The sequence below is a fragment of the Pan troglodytes genome, chromosome 2, assembly GCF_028858775.2.
Source record: "Pan troglodytes isolate AG18354 chromosome 2, NHGRI_mPanTro3-v2.0_pri, whole genome shotgun sequence".
NCBI classification, from domain to species: Eukaryota; Metazoa; Chordata; class Mammalia; order Primates; family Hominidae; genus Pan; species Pan troglodytes.
This window is the reverse complement of record NC_086015.1, coordinates 160,552,965-160,565,666: the sequence shown is the minus strand read 5'-3', so window position 1 is coordinate 160,565,666 and position 12,702 is coordinate 160,552,965. Positions and strand designations below refer to the sequence as shown.

Here is a 12,702-nt window from a genome sequence, read left to right as displayed (position 1 = left end):
CTAATTTACAAATCTGACACGTAGCCCAGCAGGCCAGATTTTAGACTTCAGGCCAAAACTACAAGATTATCAAAAGAAAAACAATTAGCATCCTAGAAAGAATGGAAAACTGAAGCAGACAGGAGGCTTTCTTGTGCCAAACGACTGAATAAATTGAGTGAGTTTTGTTAGAAGCACCAGGTGAGTCCACTTGCACTTTTCCTGCTCCTGTTTTAGAAAGAATGTTTATATGTAAATAATAAACCAACAGAGGCTAAATAACAGGAGAGCCAAGCAAAGCATTTATATTTTTTAAATTAATTCTGAAGAAGCAAAAGGGTACAAGGGCTATTACGCATTGCAAAGGAGAAGGTGTCAGGTTGGAGAAGAGATCTATACCTTTCAATACCGTGCAAGTCCTATCTACCCCTCAACATCAAGTTATTTGTCTGCCAGGGCCCAGTTGAAGCTGGGGAGGGAGAGGGTGAGCTCTGGGCACCTCTGTAACTGGCTGAGCTGAGCAGTGGAGTGATCATTGCCTAGAAGATGCCTTTGCCAAATGAATGTGGCGCCAGGGAGGCTGCTATAATCAGGCACCATCAGAATGGGGGCAATTTGTCACAGGTGGTCTTAGTAGGAAGTTAGGCACAGGCCCCAGTTGGGGATGGAAACTTTGAGGGATGGAAATTGTGGAGAGAAAGCAGCAGTGGGAGATAAATATGACAAATGAGAAAAGATAGGGAGAGAGGATGATGATGGCAAAAAGCAGAAGGGGAGACCCAAGGAAAAAAGGAGAAAGGGTCCTGACACAGGCCTGGGGCAGAGGAGGGTAGAGGAAGGTTACAGTTCCCTCAGATCCAGCCTGCAAACTTCAGCCAAAGCCGTGAAAGTCATGGGGAAAAAAAGAAGTTGTTTGTGTAAGAAAAGTTTAAGACAAAGTGTGTGATTATAGTTTCTCCAATCCTCTGGCTTAGTTACATGAATGTTGCGTTTTTTTTGTTGTTTTGGTAGTGATGGTGGTAGTGATTATGAGATTTTATGCTTGCTCTTCACTTTAAGAATCAGGCCTGAAAACAGAAAGGGATAATGAAAGCTAAATTATAGTCAAAACTGACTGAATAGGTGTAAATCTGACTTTGGTATAAGGGAAAAGAGATGATACAAAGGAGGGAAGGAAATAAAACAATAGCACATGCAGGAGAATGAAGGGAAAATAGGGTAACTCAACTATATTCAAAGAAAAATGACTCCAGGAAATCTGTCTTCCTTGGAGTGGCTCCAGAATTCCATTTATCCCACATTCCATGCAATGAACATCAAAGAAATGGAGTACAGCAAAGAGACATATTTGATGTATTGTGTGGCCCTAATGTATACTCAAGCAACACAGCCTGTAAAGAACCTTTTCAACTACGAGGCCCTTTGCAACCTGTCATTCCAGAGTTCCCATCTTGACATCCTGGGAGTCACATCAGAACCTAGCTCTACTGAAATAACAGTAATGCACATGCTTAGACATCATGTCCCCAAGACATTGTCCAAGACCTTGAAAGTAATCGCTCTTCACTGAGTCCACAACACAAACTGCAGAGAACAGGGGGCCAAGTTCTTCTCTGCAACTCTGCAAAAAATTCTGCATATGTAGGCCTGATCAAGCTTTAAACCAGCTCTTACCACATGGTAGCTCCTGTGCTAGGAGCTTTCCCCTCTGATTTGTTTAATCCTCACAACAAAAAGTCTTTTCATATGCATCAGGATAATAGAAACTTCATAGTAGAGCGTAATAGAGTAAACCTTGCAGACAGGCAAGAACAAAGTAAAATTCTTGCTGTGAGTCCATGGTAATTCCTGGAGGGCCAGTAATACAAACGCCCAGACATCAGTTCATTAAGTTTCTCTTAATTTCTTCTTTTAATCTAGTCCAGTGAATCTCAAATTTCAGTGTGGATAAGAGTTACAGTTTTCACAGTATTTCATGGATAATTCAAAAGAATATTAAAGGAATGTCAAGGGTAACTTTTGCCTATTCCTCCCCAAAGAGGTACCCCACTAACCTTTACCATCACCTTCTAGAATGCCCTCTTTGTGCCTCTCTTCCCATTGAAAGCTGGCATTCAGAACCAAGACTCCAGTTTGGTACTACTTCTCCATGAGGCCTTTTCCACCCACCATCACACATAGTGATCTGTGCTTTCCTCTGAGCTCCCACAGTTCATACAACCTTTCCACCTCCCAGCACATGCCATCCTGGCCTGGAGTATTAGGTGTCCTTCTGTGTCCCTCTACTCTTCCACAGACTTGAAGAGCTAATATTCACAGCCCATGCTCTATGGAAGGAAAAATAAGGTCTTAAAGTGTTCACAAGAACTTCCACATTTTTAGGTAAGACATGTTCGTACAAAGAGAAATTAATTCTTTGAAAGCAGCTGTTGGTTCAGGGAAGGTACACGAGTCAGTTCAGAACCATAATTAAAAACATGGGACATTCTGGTCAGCATTGCCCCCTGCTTAGGAAAAGCTGACTATAATTTTGCCCCACCAAGGTAAATTTTAAGAATGAAACAAGAGTTTTGATAAGAAACGAGTATCTCTTTTCAATCTAGAGAGGTCTATGGTGATCACTTGTGTAAAAAGAAAATCATAACAGCCATTTGTGGCAGTAGCTGTGGCTGTTGTTACTCCTCTGTGCATGGAAAAGGAAGGAAAGGCTTCGGTTTTGGGCCCGTCTTCTTACTGAAGAGGTTAAGTCTGACATGTGGTACCATTTATGTTCCAGCTGTTATTCATTTACTCCACCAGTTGTCCTCCCTTAACGCAGCATTTAGGGTGATGTGAAGGTCTTTAAAGGCATTTCAGGAATTCATCTATCAGCATGAGATGTAGGTAGGAGACATTGTTATCAGCTTTGGAGACAATGAAGCAGGCCCAGGGAGTGTGAGACCTCAGACAGGCTGGCTCTGCCATGTAAGGACACAGTAGGGTAGAGACTCGGGCAGCCCCAGTATGGAGTGTGGGCAATGTAATATCAGCTTCATGGGGAACCAGGTCCATTTTCTGTAACATAGCAATGTTCAAAACACAGGGCACACAAAAAAAGAAAGCTTTTCATGAGGCACCCATGCCCTGGCTTCCCATTTCAAGCAAGACAGAGAACACCAAAGTTCTAGCCTAGGGAATGAGGAAAAAGGGTGTCTGTGGGAGAAGAGGTAAGAGGACCTTGACCCTCTACAACCCACGTGAGAGGAGGGCCAGGGTGCCAGCTGGTGCTCAGACACTTCTTCCTGGACCCTGATGACCTAGCTATTCACTATTTTGGTTCCCCAAATGCTCCCTATTCCTTTTTAGTATCTGTCATAATTGAACTTTAAAGTTGCCATTTGCATGACATTTTCTGAGTTTTGAACACCTTTTTAGTTTGTGTTAAAAGAGGGTGCCAAAATTCACTTTTCCAATTAATACAAAGGGTTGCTCCCGTGACTATGTATCAACTCTATTCTGGTGTCTGATTCCCACAGGATGTTATTCAGAGATATCAGATTGTAATAACTCTTCTTGGTTACCGTGCTATATCACCAGTGCCCTAATATGTATTACTTATTCCTGGGGTAGATTCAGATGTAACCTGAATCACACCTACTTAGAGGAAGTGTGCAGAGTGGAGTGTTAAGTGAGAGCTCTGGAGGCAAACAGTTGGATTTAATGTTGGTTTGGCTAAGTGACCTGAAGTGTGCCTCAGTTTCCTCATCTGTAAATGGAGTTACTAATAGGGCCAGCCTCCCTTGATTGTGTGAGAAGCAATTCATGTACCAGATTTAGAACAGTGAAGACTATACATAGAAAGCCCTCTGTAAATGTTAATGAGTAGCATTAGCACTTTGTTACAGGTGTGCATTATAATAGGTGTTGGCATATCCACTAGACCAGTGCCCATCTGCAAACTGTTTCTTATCAGACTGTGATGAAGTGATTGCAGATATTAAAAATAAGAAAATAAGAAGTTAGAACTTTTATAGCAATTTAACATTGCTGTAATATCCAAGTACCTGATCAGTGGACGTTGTATGTCTTGTTTTATTCATTGCGTTTCTCTAGTAGTTTATTTTTGCTATTTTTACAAAAATATTGGTCTGTGACATGAAAATTTAAAAAAAAATAGTTCTTTACTACAGTGAGTTTAAAAGCTACTGTATTAAATGTTGGATACAGCTGGACCCAGACTAAGTCTGAGAACTCTCTTTAATACCTAATATTTTATTCCCTAAACTTTCTTCTGGGACCTAAAGGAAAGAGATTTAATAAATGAAAGGTGATGAACACACACCAGTGTGGCCATGGTTGAGATACAGCTACTCTAAGATGGGTTACAGTTGAGGAAAAATGGTTCTTAATATTATTCATATTCATCATAAAGCAAAAGATAGGCTTTTCATTAGTTGGCAGCCTGAAGGCTGTTAGATAAACTTTGCTGTAGGTAAGGGCTGAATTCTAGGTAGACTAGGAATTGAATCACAGAATTTTATGTAGGAGTTCTATCCCCAGCTCAGTTATTGATGTGTTTTTGATTAAGTATATCCTCCATTTCTGGGTAACTATGTTTCTATCAATTAAAATTGGGTTACAGTATCATATTTGAGATGAAGACTATGAGAAGATGTATCAAATAGGAAAATTTTAACCATTTTTCCTGCTCTTCCAGTGTCAAATGCCAAGAGTGACAATGTCTTAGCTCTTTAATCCTCATGGCCAGACCCTATTGCTTGCTCCTGTGCCCAGACGATAAAGTCAGCCTAGGCAAAGAAGAGCACATTGGCTTACAGGTCTCCCTCTTGATTGACAGTGCTTTGATGATATTCCTACTGTACGTTTTTTACGGTCCTTTATAATTTACAAAGTGATTTTGTAGCTTGTGTTATATCTGGGTGGCAGTTCATTAGGATGGGGCGGCCGTCTTCTGTTAAGGCTACTGCTCACCTGATATGCCCAGTCGTCTCAGGAATCTAAAGATGCGGGGTCCATCTGAACCAGTATCTGCCAGCAGCAAAACCCGAAAATGTACCTTTACCTCGGAATGTATCCCCAAAAGGATAAAAGGCAAGGCCTACCAACTCCAAATAATCCACAGATTAAGTCTTACCTTACTACAGAATTAGTGAAACCCTCAGCAGCCTTGCTTGAGGAAAAAGGCCTCTGCCCTGGTCCACTTCAGATTCTCTTATTTCATTGTCTGGGCCATTGCTTCTCAAAATTTGAACGTGTCACTGGACACCTGGGGACCGTATTAAAGTGCACATTCTGATTCAGTAGATCTGGGATCAGAACCTGAGATTCTGCATTTCTGACAAGCTCCAAGGTGATGCTGATGCCGCTGGTCCAGGGATCTCACTTTGAGTAGGAAAAGCAGGGGCTTTGCACTTTTTGCTGATCCCTTTTCCATGTCTTATTCTCTCCCATGTTGGTTAAATAACTGAAAAGTGAGCAAATGATTGGGCATCTGAATTAGAAGTGTCGCTTCCTTGTATCATGGCTTTTATATTTTCATTCTAATTTCAGGAAATTCTCTTTGTCTGCAGTTGCTCAGAATTCATATTTCAAGTACAGGGATTTATTTTTAATTGGCCATTTCTATATCCCAGTTCTTGTATGCTCATGGAGTAGGAGAGTCCCTCTCTTTTAGTACACACTGTTTAAGATACTGCAGTAAGAGGAGGGATTTTATAGTCCTCCCTGGCTTTGAGCAGGAAAAGCCTATCTTCTAGGATTGGTAACACTTGCGCAAACCTCCTTCTTTCAGTGTCAAATGTCCACATCAAGCAGCAGCCACTCAGGGTTTTACCATGCCTTGAATTTTTCATGCGCATTCTATGTGAGCAACACTGTCAAATCCAGTATCTTATACAATGCTTTCAGCAATCTGATGATGTAATATCAATCCCATTTTTATATAACAAAAATAAAACTTAGAGTCCTTAAGAGTTTTATAGCATCACTAATAAACATGAAATTGGAGTCATGAACCTAAGCTTTTCCCCATAAGATTCTGTTCAGTCAGTTTCCCCCACAACTGTCTCCTTTTGAAAACTCTTTTAAAATTTTGTGTAAATGAAGTAAATCATGGAGTTATTTCATTTTAGCAGAGTTCTACCATTGGCATGATCACATTCTGATCCCCACATAACTAGGTACCTGCCCATCTCTGCTTCTGCCCACTGAGCAGGTCAGAGGCAGAATAGATACCAAGAACTGAGTCTTATTGTTGTCCTTTCCCTTAACATTCCAGCTTAGGTGTTCCAGCAGCATTATTTATTGCAGTCCCAAAACAGATGCTAGCACTGTGAAGTTGGGGGATCTTCTCTATGATGACTGATGACCCAAGAGATTACTGAAGAGTAAGGAACATAGCATTCTAAGAATTCAGGACTCCAATGTGGATTTAGTCCATTGCATTCTCCTACTTCTCCTTTAACAAGCTTAACTCTGCAGGAGTACATATCCTGGACATGGAATTGTAGGCCAAGATCATCAAACATTAACTAATATTATTTTTCTTTGATTTAAGGAGCCAGGAAGAGAGGCTGCCAATCTTTCCACCCCTGCCAGCTTTATAGTCTCATCTCCCGGCTTAGTGAGAGCAGCGAGCAGCCCAAGGGCCAATTTGTTTCTAAGGGAAGTCCCCGTTCACACAAGAGGGAGGTAATTAGGCCTCCCCCTGGGAATCCCTAGAGGTACTTTTAAAAACTTTGCTTTGGCAACAGAGACCAGAAACTGTTCAGACTAGAAATTATCTGAACCTCTTGTAATGTGGTGTGTTGAGTTAAGGCCAAGTTAATATTTAGGGGATTATAGAACTCTGGCAAAGATTTCTGTAAAATTACCTCTGGGGTCAAAAGTGACAAATGGAAAAGAAATAACAACCCCCTGAGTGAGCCCAACCCACTGGCCCTTGCCCCCACCACTCTATGAGTAAACACATACAGGACCCATGGATCTGCCAGCACTTTCACATTTGTGATGTGTTTCCTTGCTGTAGGAGGGAAGCCGAAGTTTATCTCAGGAAAAGATCTTGGTTTTTGAACTTTTTGTTCAAAAACTTTGTTTCGAACAAAATACTTTTATCTTTTTATATTAAATTTTAAAAGCAAGAGGAAAAGAAGTAAAGGAAAGGGAATGTTTATGATAAACCCAAACCCTCTATCTACCATTTCCTGACCTTCCAATTTATTGGAATTGAAATTTGTCCTACCTCCCTGCCAGCAAAGTTCTGTGGCATGCCCAGGTGGATTGATGGCCAGAAACAGAAAGTTCCCTTTGACCCATCTGGAGACCTTGGCTGCCTCAATGACTTCATTACCACCCCAGTCCACTGACTTCTGTGCTCTACAAATCTAAATAATAAAACCAAGGGAGATTGTGCAGAAGAGAAAGTCTTTGCGGTGAGAATTCTCATCAGCCTTAGATCTAGAGAGCATTTCTTTATCCCAGACATTTTATTGTTGCTTCTTCATTCTTCATATTTGTTCCCTTGCAAATTACTCTTTTTGCCTCTACTCTTGCTCCCTGCTTCTCTCCACATTTCATGTTTACCAAATAGCACTGTGCCATCCTCAAACCCTGAAGGGCCAGGAGAAGTGGCCAGTCTCTCATGGGCATCTGGTAGACCTCAGGAGGTTTTCATTTTGTTTTTTTTGTTGTTGTTGTTATTTGTTTGTTTTGTTTTTTGTGTTTTGTGGTGGTTGTTGTTGTTTAGAGGTGGGTGGCAGGCTGACTTCAGACAACAATGTGGTCTCAGTTCACTTATTCTACAAAAATTCCAGGTCCTGTGTGTGCCAAGCACCGTGCCAGACCAGATGGGTTGTACAGGTCCCTGCCCACAGTGCAGCAGGGATTTATCCCAGAGTTGCTTTGCCAAGTCTAACAAATAAAAATACAGGACACCCAGTTGAATTTCAGTTAAATAACAAATAATTTCTTAGTATTTTTAGTATAATAATTGTAGTCAAGTATAATATATTTTTAGTATATTTCACTAGGGATATACCTACACTTAAAAATACTTATTGTTAGCCAGGCTCGGTGGCTCACGCCTGTAATCCCAGCACTTTGGGTGGCCGAGGCGGGAGGATCACGAGGTCAGGAGATTGAGACCATCCTGGCTAACACGGTGAAACCCCATCTCTACGAAAAATACAAAAACAAAATTAGCCGGGCATGGTGGCGGGCACCTGTAGTCCCAGCTACTCAGGGGGCTGAGGTGGGAGAATGGCATGAACCCGGGAAGCAGAGCTTGCAGTGAGCCAAGATCACTCCACTGCACTCCAGCCTGGGCGACAGAGCGTGACTCAGTCTCAAAACAAACAAACAAACAAACAAACAAAAAACTTATTGTTTATCTGAAATTCAGATTTGGCTGAGTGTCCTGTTTTTCACTGAGAATCCTTACCCTTGAGGCACCCAACCTGCCCTCTTGGGGTCAGTGAGTGTCATGCCCAGCATCTCATCAGAGTAACGCTATAAAGCAACTTGAACGTGAAGGAAGGCTGCTTCCAGCTACTAAAGCTCTGATGCATCCAGGCTGCAGGGCTTGCTAACCAATATCTGGTCACTGGAGACACAGGCACGGAAAGGGGCTTAAGTGGCCATCCCCTCCTACAGCCTGACAGTAATAAAATCTAACATGTGATGACTGCTTGTTATGTGTTAGGAACACTGCTTCATGTTGGTTCTGTCATTTAATCATTCTACCAACCCCGTGAGTTAAGTACAGTTATTATCTGCATTTTATAGATGGTGAAACTGATATAAAGAGTACAACAAACAAAAGAAGGATTTCCATAAATATGAAACTTTTTTTAAGAATAAAAAACTGATCCAATAAAATTATCTTAGGACATTTTCTATAATCTATGAAATTTGAAGTTTTTTTGAAGAAAATGTGATTATTGTAACTGATATAAGCCAGAGCTTTAGACAGAAAGAAAAAAAATTATAAATTCATGAGAAATTTTCCTCTAACAATTCATATGTTTTGAAGTTTAAAAATGTGTATAGTCAGGCACAGCGGTACACACCTGTAGTCCCAGCTACTCAGAAGGCTGAGATAGGAGAACTGCTAGGGCCCAGATGTTTGAGGCCAGCCTGGGCAACATGGCAAGACCCCCATCTCTAAAAACTTAAAAATTAAAACATTAAAACATTTATATAATGCTCAATATCTAATACTTACATTTTGGGTTACAAGTTATGCTTTACAAATTTTTAAGTTTTAATGACCCCAGCTATAGAAATATTTGAAATAAAGGCATCCTTTAATTTTGAAGTGTGATTAGGTTCCATGGAACCAGAGAAATATTTTAGTTTCATGATTATACATGAACTAATGTGGATAGAAAATAAATACTCCCCAAAATTTCTTGTGTGGTAAGTCCATTAGATTTTTAAAAATTAACCTTGGCAATCATCATGGTTTGTAAAATAGCATCTAGAGATAGCATTATCTTGGTTTCATTTGTAATGGGAGTAAACATTTAGAATCTTCTGGCTATAAGATGTCAAAGCCTCCCATCTATCTGACTGTAGCCAATATCATATATATGTCAGAAAGAAAAACATTTTCAAGCCTAGCCTCTATTCCCATATACTGATTCTTGCAATCTACCAATGTATATTTTATTTATGCATGGTATGAGTAGATAAAAATTATGTAAAGCCATAGAAAACTTATAAAATTATGTAAGAAAAATGGTTTTAAATTGTATCAGCAACCGCTTATTAAACAATAAACAATTGCCTTGTTACCTAAAAGATGCTGGTTCCCACTTTGAATCATCAGCAGCTGTCCCTGGGCTGGACCTACAGGTGAATTCTGACCACTGAGGGCCCATAATCATGAACCTCCCTCAACGCCAGGACTGCTCTCCTCTCTGGGCCAGCCAGAAAAACTTCACTATCCAACCCTGCTAACGCAGTGCTTCACCAGTGTCCACCGCAGATATAGGTGCCAGAATGGGTAGATTATAACTGAAAAAATTAGTTACCAGCCCTTCTGCATTGCTTTTTCCTAAAAAGTAGTGTTTTTTGTTGTTGTTGTTGTTTGTTTTTGTTTTTGTTGTTGTTGTTTTTGAGACAGTTTCACTCTTGTCGCCCAGGCTGGAGTGCAATGGCGTGATCTCTGCTCACTGCAACCTCTGCCTCCCAGGTTCAATTGATTCTCCTGCCTCAGCCTCCCGAGTAGCTGGGATTACAGGTGCCTGCCACCACACCCAGCTAATTTTTGTATTTTTAGTAGAGACAGGGTTTCACCATGTTGAGCAGGCTGGTCTCGAACTCCTGACCTCAAATGATCCACCCACCTCGGCCTCCCAAAGTGTTGGGATTACAAGCATAAGCCACCGTGCCTGGCAGTGCTTTCTTTCTTTCTTTTTCTTTCTTTTTTTTTAAGTATGTTTTTCCGCTCACTCTCATTCAGGTATTATGCCAGGTTCACTTTGGCCCTTAGGGAAAAATAATGTTTGAAAAAGCCAAGATTTTTCTCTAAGTCTGGGCCCTTTCCTGAATGTCTTGGAAAAATACTAAAGACAGCCAAGTAAATGCACACAGACAAACCAACAAAATCATTAGACCATCTTGGTGAATATATTTCTAGGGATTATTATATACTGTAATAAAAAATAAATACTTTGTCTCTGTCCCGAGTTCATGGCATACAGCTCCTAAACCCTCAGAATCTCAGATCGATGGGTGTCTTTTATATGCTAATGAGATGACTGTTGGCAGGGACCCCTAGATTTCTTGAGGATTGGGGCTGGTCACAGGAAGGACCAAGGCATGATTACACTGTTGGAACTTTCAGCCCCATTCTCTATCTTACCCTATAACTCACCCAACCCCAATCTCTGGGGAGGGGAGAGGGGCTGAAGATCGAGTTAATCGCCGATGGTAATCATTTAATCAATCATGCCTGAATAATGAAACCGTCATAATAACCCCTAAAATTCCAAGGACTTCCAGATTGGTGAACACATTGAGTTGCTGGGAGTACAGCGTACCCAGAAAGGGCACAGAAGCTCTGTGCCCCTTCTCCCATACCTTGCCCTATGCATCTCTTCTACTGGGGTGTTTCTGAGTTGTATCCTTTATAATAAACCCAATAATAATAAGTTAAAGTGTTTTCCTGAGTCCTATGAGTCATTCCAGTGAATTATTGAACCATGGGGGTGGGGTGGTGCAGGAACCTTTGTAGCCAAGTTGAACAGAAGTGTAAGCTGGGGACCCCATACTTCTCACTGGCATCTGAACTGGGGGCCGTCTGTGGAGTCTGGGGCTAATTCCAGGTCGTTAGTGTTAGGATTGAATTGAACTGTAGGACACCCAGTTGGTGTCTAGAGGGTTGGAGAATTAGTTGGTATGAGAAAAAAACCCACATATTGGGTGTCAAAAGTGTGGTAAGTAAAAATAATTCCTTCTATCCTTGTTTTTTAAGAAAAGAATTAATACTAACACCATACGTTATAAAAATGGATAGTGATTGTTGAATAAAAATTAAAGTAGCTGTAGGCCAGCTCAGTATTAGAAGATAAATAAGGGAAGATAAATGCATGCTACTTTCCTATAATTACTCAGCACCTCAGTGAACATCAGAAAGCTATTTCTGCAGCTTATTTGTAGGTGCTTATTCTAGCTAAGGCACTGTTAGCCCTCAGAGGAAATCCAAAATTATACCACACATGGCCCCTGCTTTAAAGGAAGTAATTTTAATGACCCACAAAGTGGTTTATAAACTCTACTATAAAAGATATTTGGGTCTATATTAATATCGTTCATAGAAAACCTCTTTCTTCCAACATCTTAAAATTCAGAAAGATATTTCTCCTTGGAAGGTATAAGAGTTATACTGATTTTTTTAAAATTAACAAAACCATAAGTTTATACAGTGCATGTGAAATGTTCTTATTCTGTAATTTCAGTACAAACATATCAGCACATGTAAATTTTTTAGAAAATATCTGGCACACATTTCATGTGAAAGCCATACATTTGAAGAATTTCTAGAAAAGAATATGGTACATGAGCATAAAAACTGCTTTTTATTCTTTGAACTCTTAAAAAAGCATTTTTAATACAAAGTTCACATAAACACCACTGTTTCTAAATTTCTGGCAGAACAAGCTGTAGAAGCAATTTCAAAGACCTATGCCTGTAGTAAATACTTGTTAAATGACCAATGAAAAAAATTATCAGGCAAAGCTTTTGCTTCTGAGTGAGAGGCAGTTAAATAGAGAATAACACTGTTCTGAAGAGTATATATGACCTGCATCTAATGCAATGATTTATATTCCTTTAGGAGAAAAATCAGCACTGAAATTGAATTCCCTGAGAAACTGGAAGAAACCAAGCTCATAGTAACTGAAAATGAAGACCATGAAAAACTCCAAGTTAAAATCCAGGCTTTTGAAGACAAGATAAATGCAGAGAGCAATACCCCTGGCTCTATCAGAAGATATAGTCTGGGCCAAGTTTCTAAAGAAGAAAGAAAAAACATTAGATTTAACAGGTATAACTCTTGTTTGGTTTGTTTTTTAAATCATACACTTCATGTTCGCTATTAGCTTTGTTATCACTCTGTTATGGGGTGTTTTTTATATATCTTTTACCCATTGCCACCCAAAGTGCCATCCTTACATGAATGAAATATCATCCACAATGCTCTCATTATCCAAAGAAACTCAC

General features: G+C 40.2%; 1 protein-coding gene across 8 annotated transcripts in view; it reads left to right on the top strand.

Annotated features, from left to right (window-relative positions):
• The window catches only part of VEPH1 (ventricular zone expressed PH domain containing 1), a 246,924-nt gene that overhangs the window by 126,699 nt on the left and 107,523 nt on the right, over positions 1–12,702 (top strand). For all 8 annotated transcript variants that reach the window (XM_054681217.2, XM_054681216.2, XM_001152941.6 and 5 more), the window contains one exon: positions 12,317–12,526. In XM_054681217.2, coding sequence (XP_054537192.1) covers positions 12,317–12,526 — 210 coding nt within the window. The remainder of the gene's footprint in view (positions 1–12,316; positions 12,527–12,702) is intronic.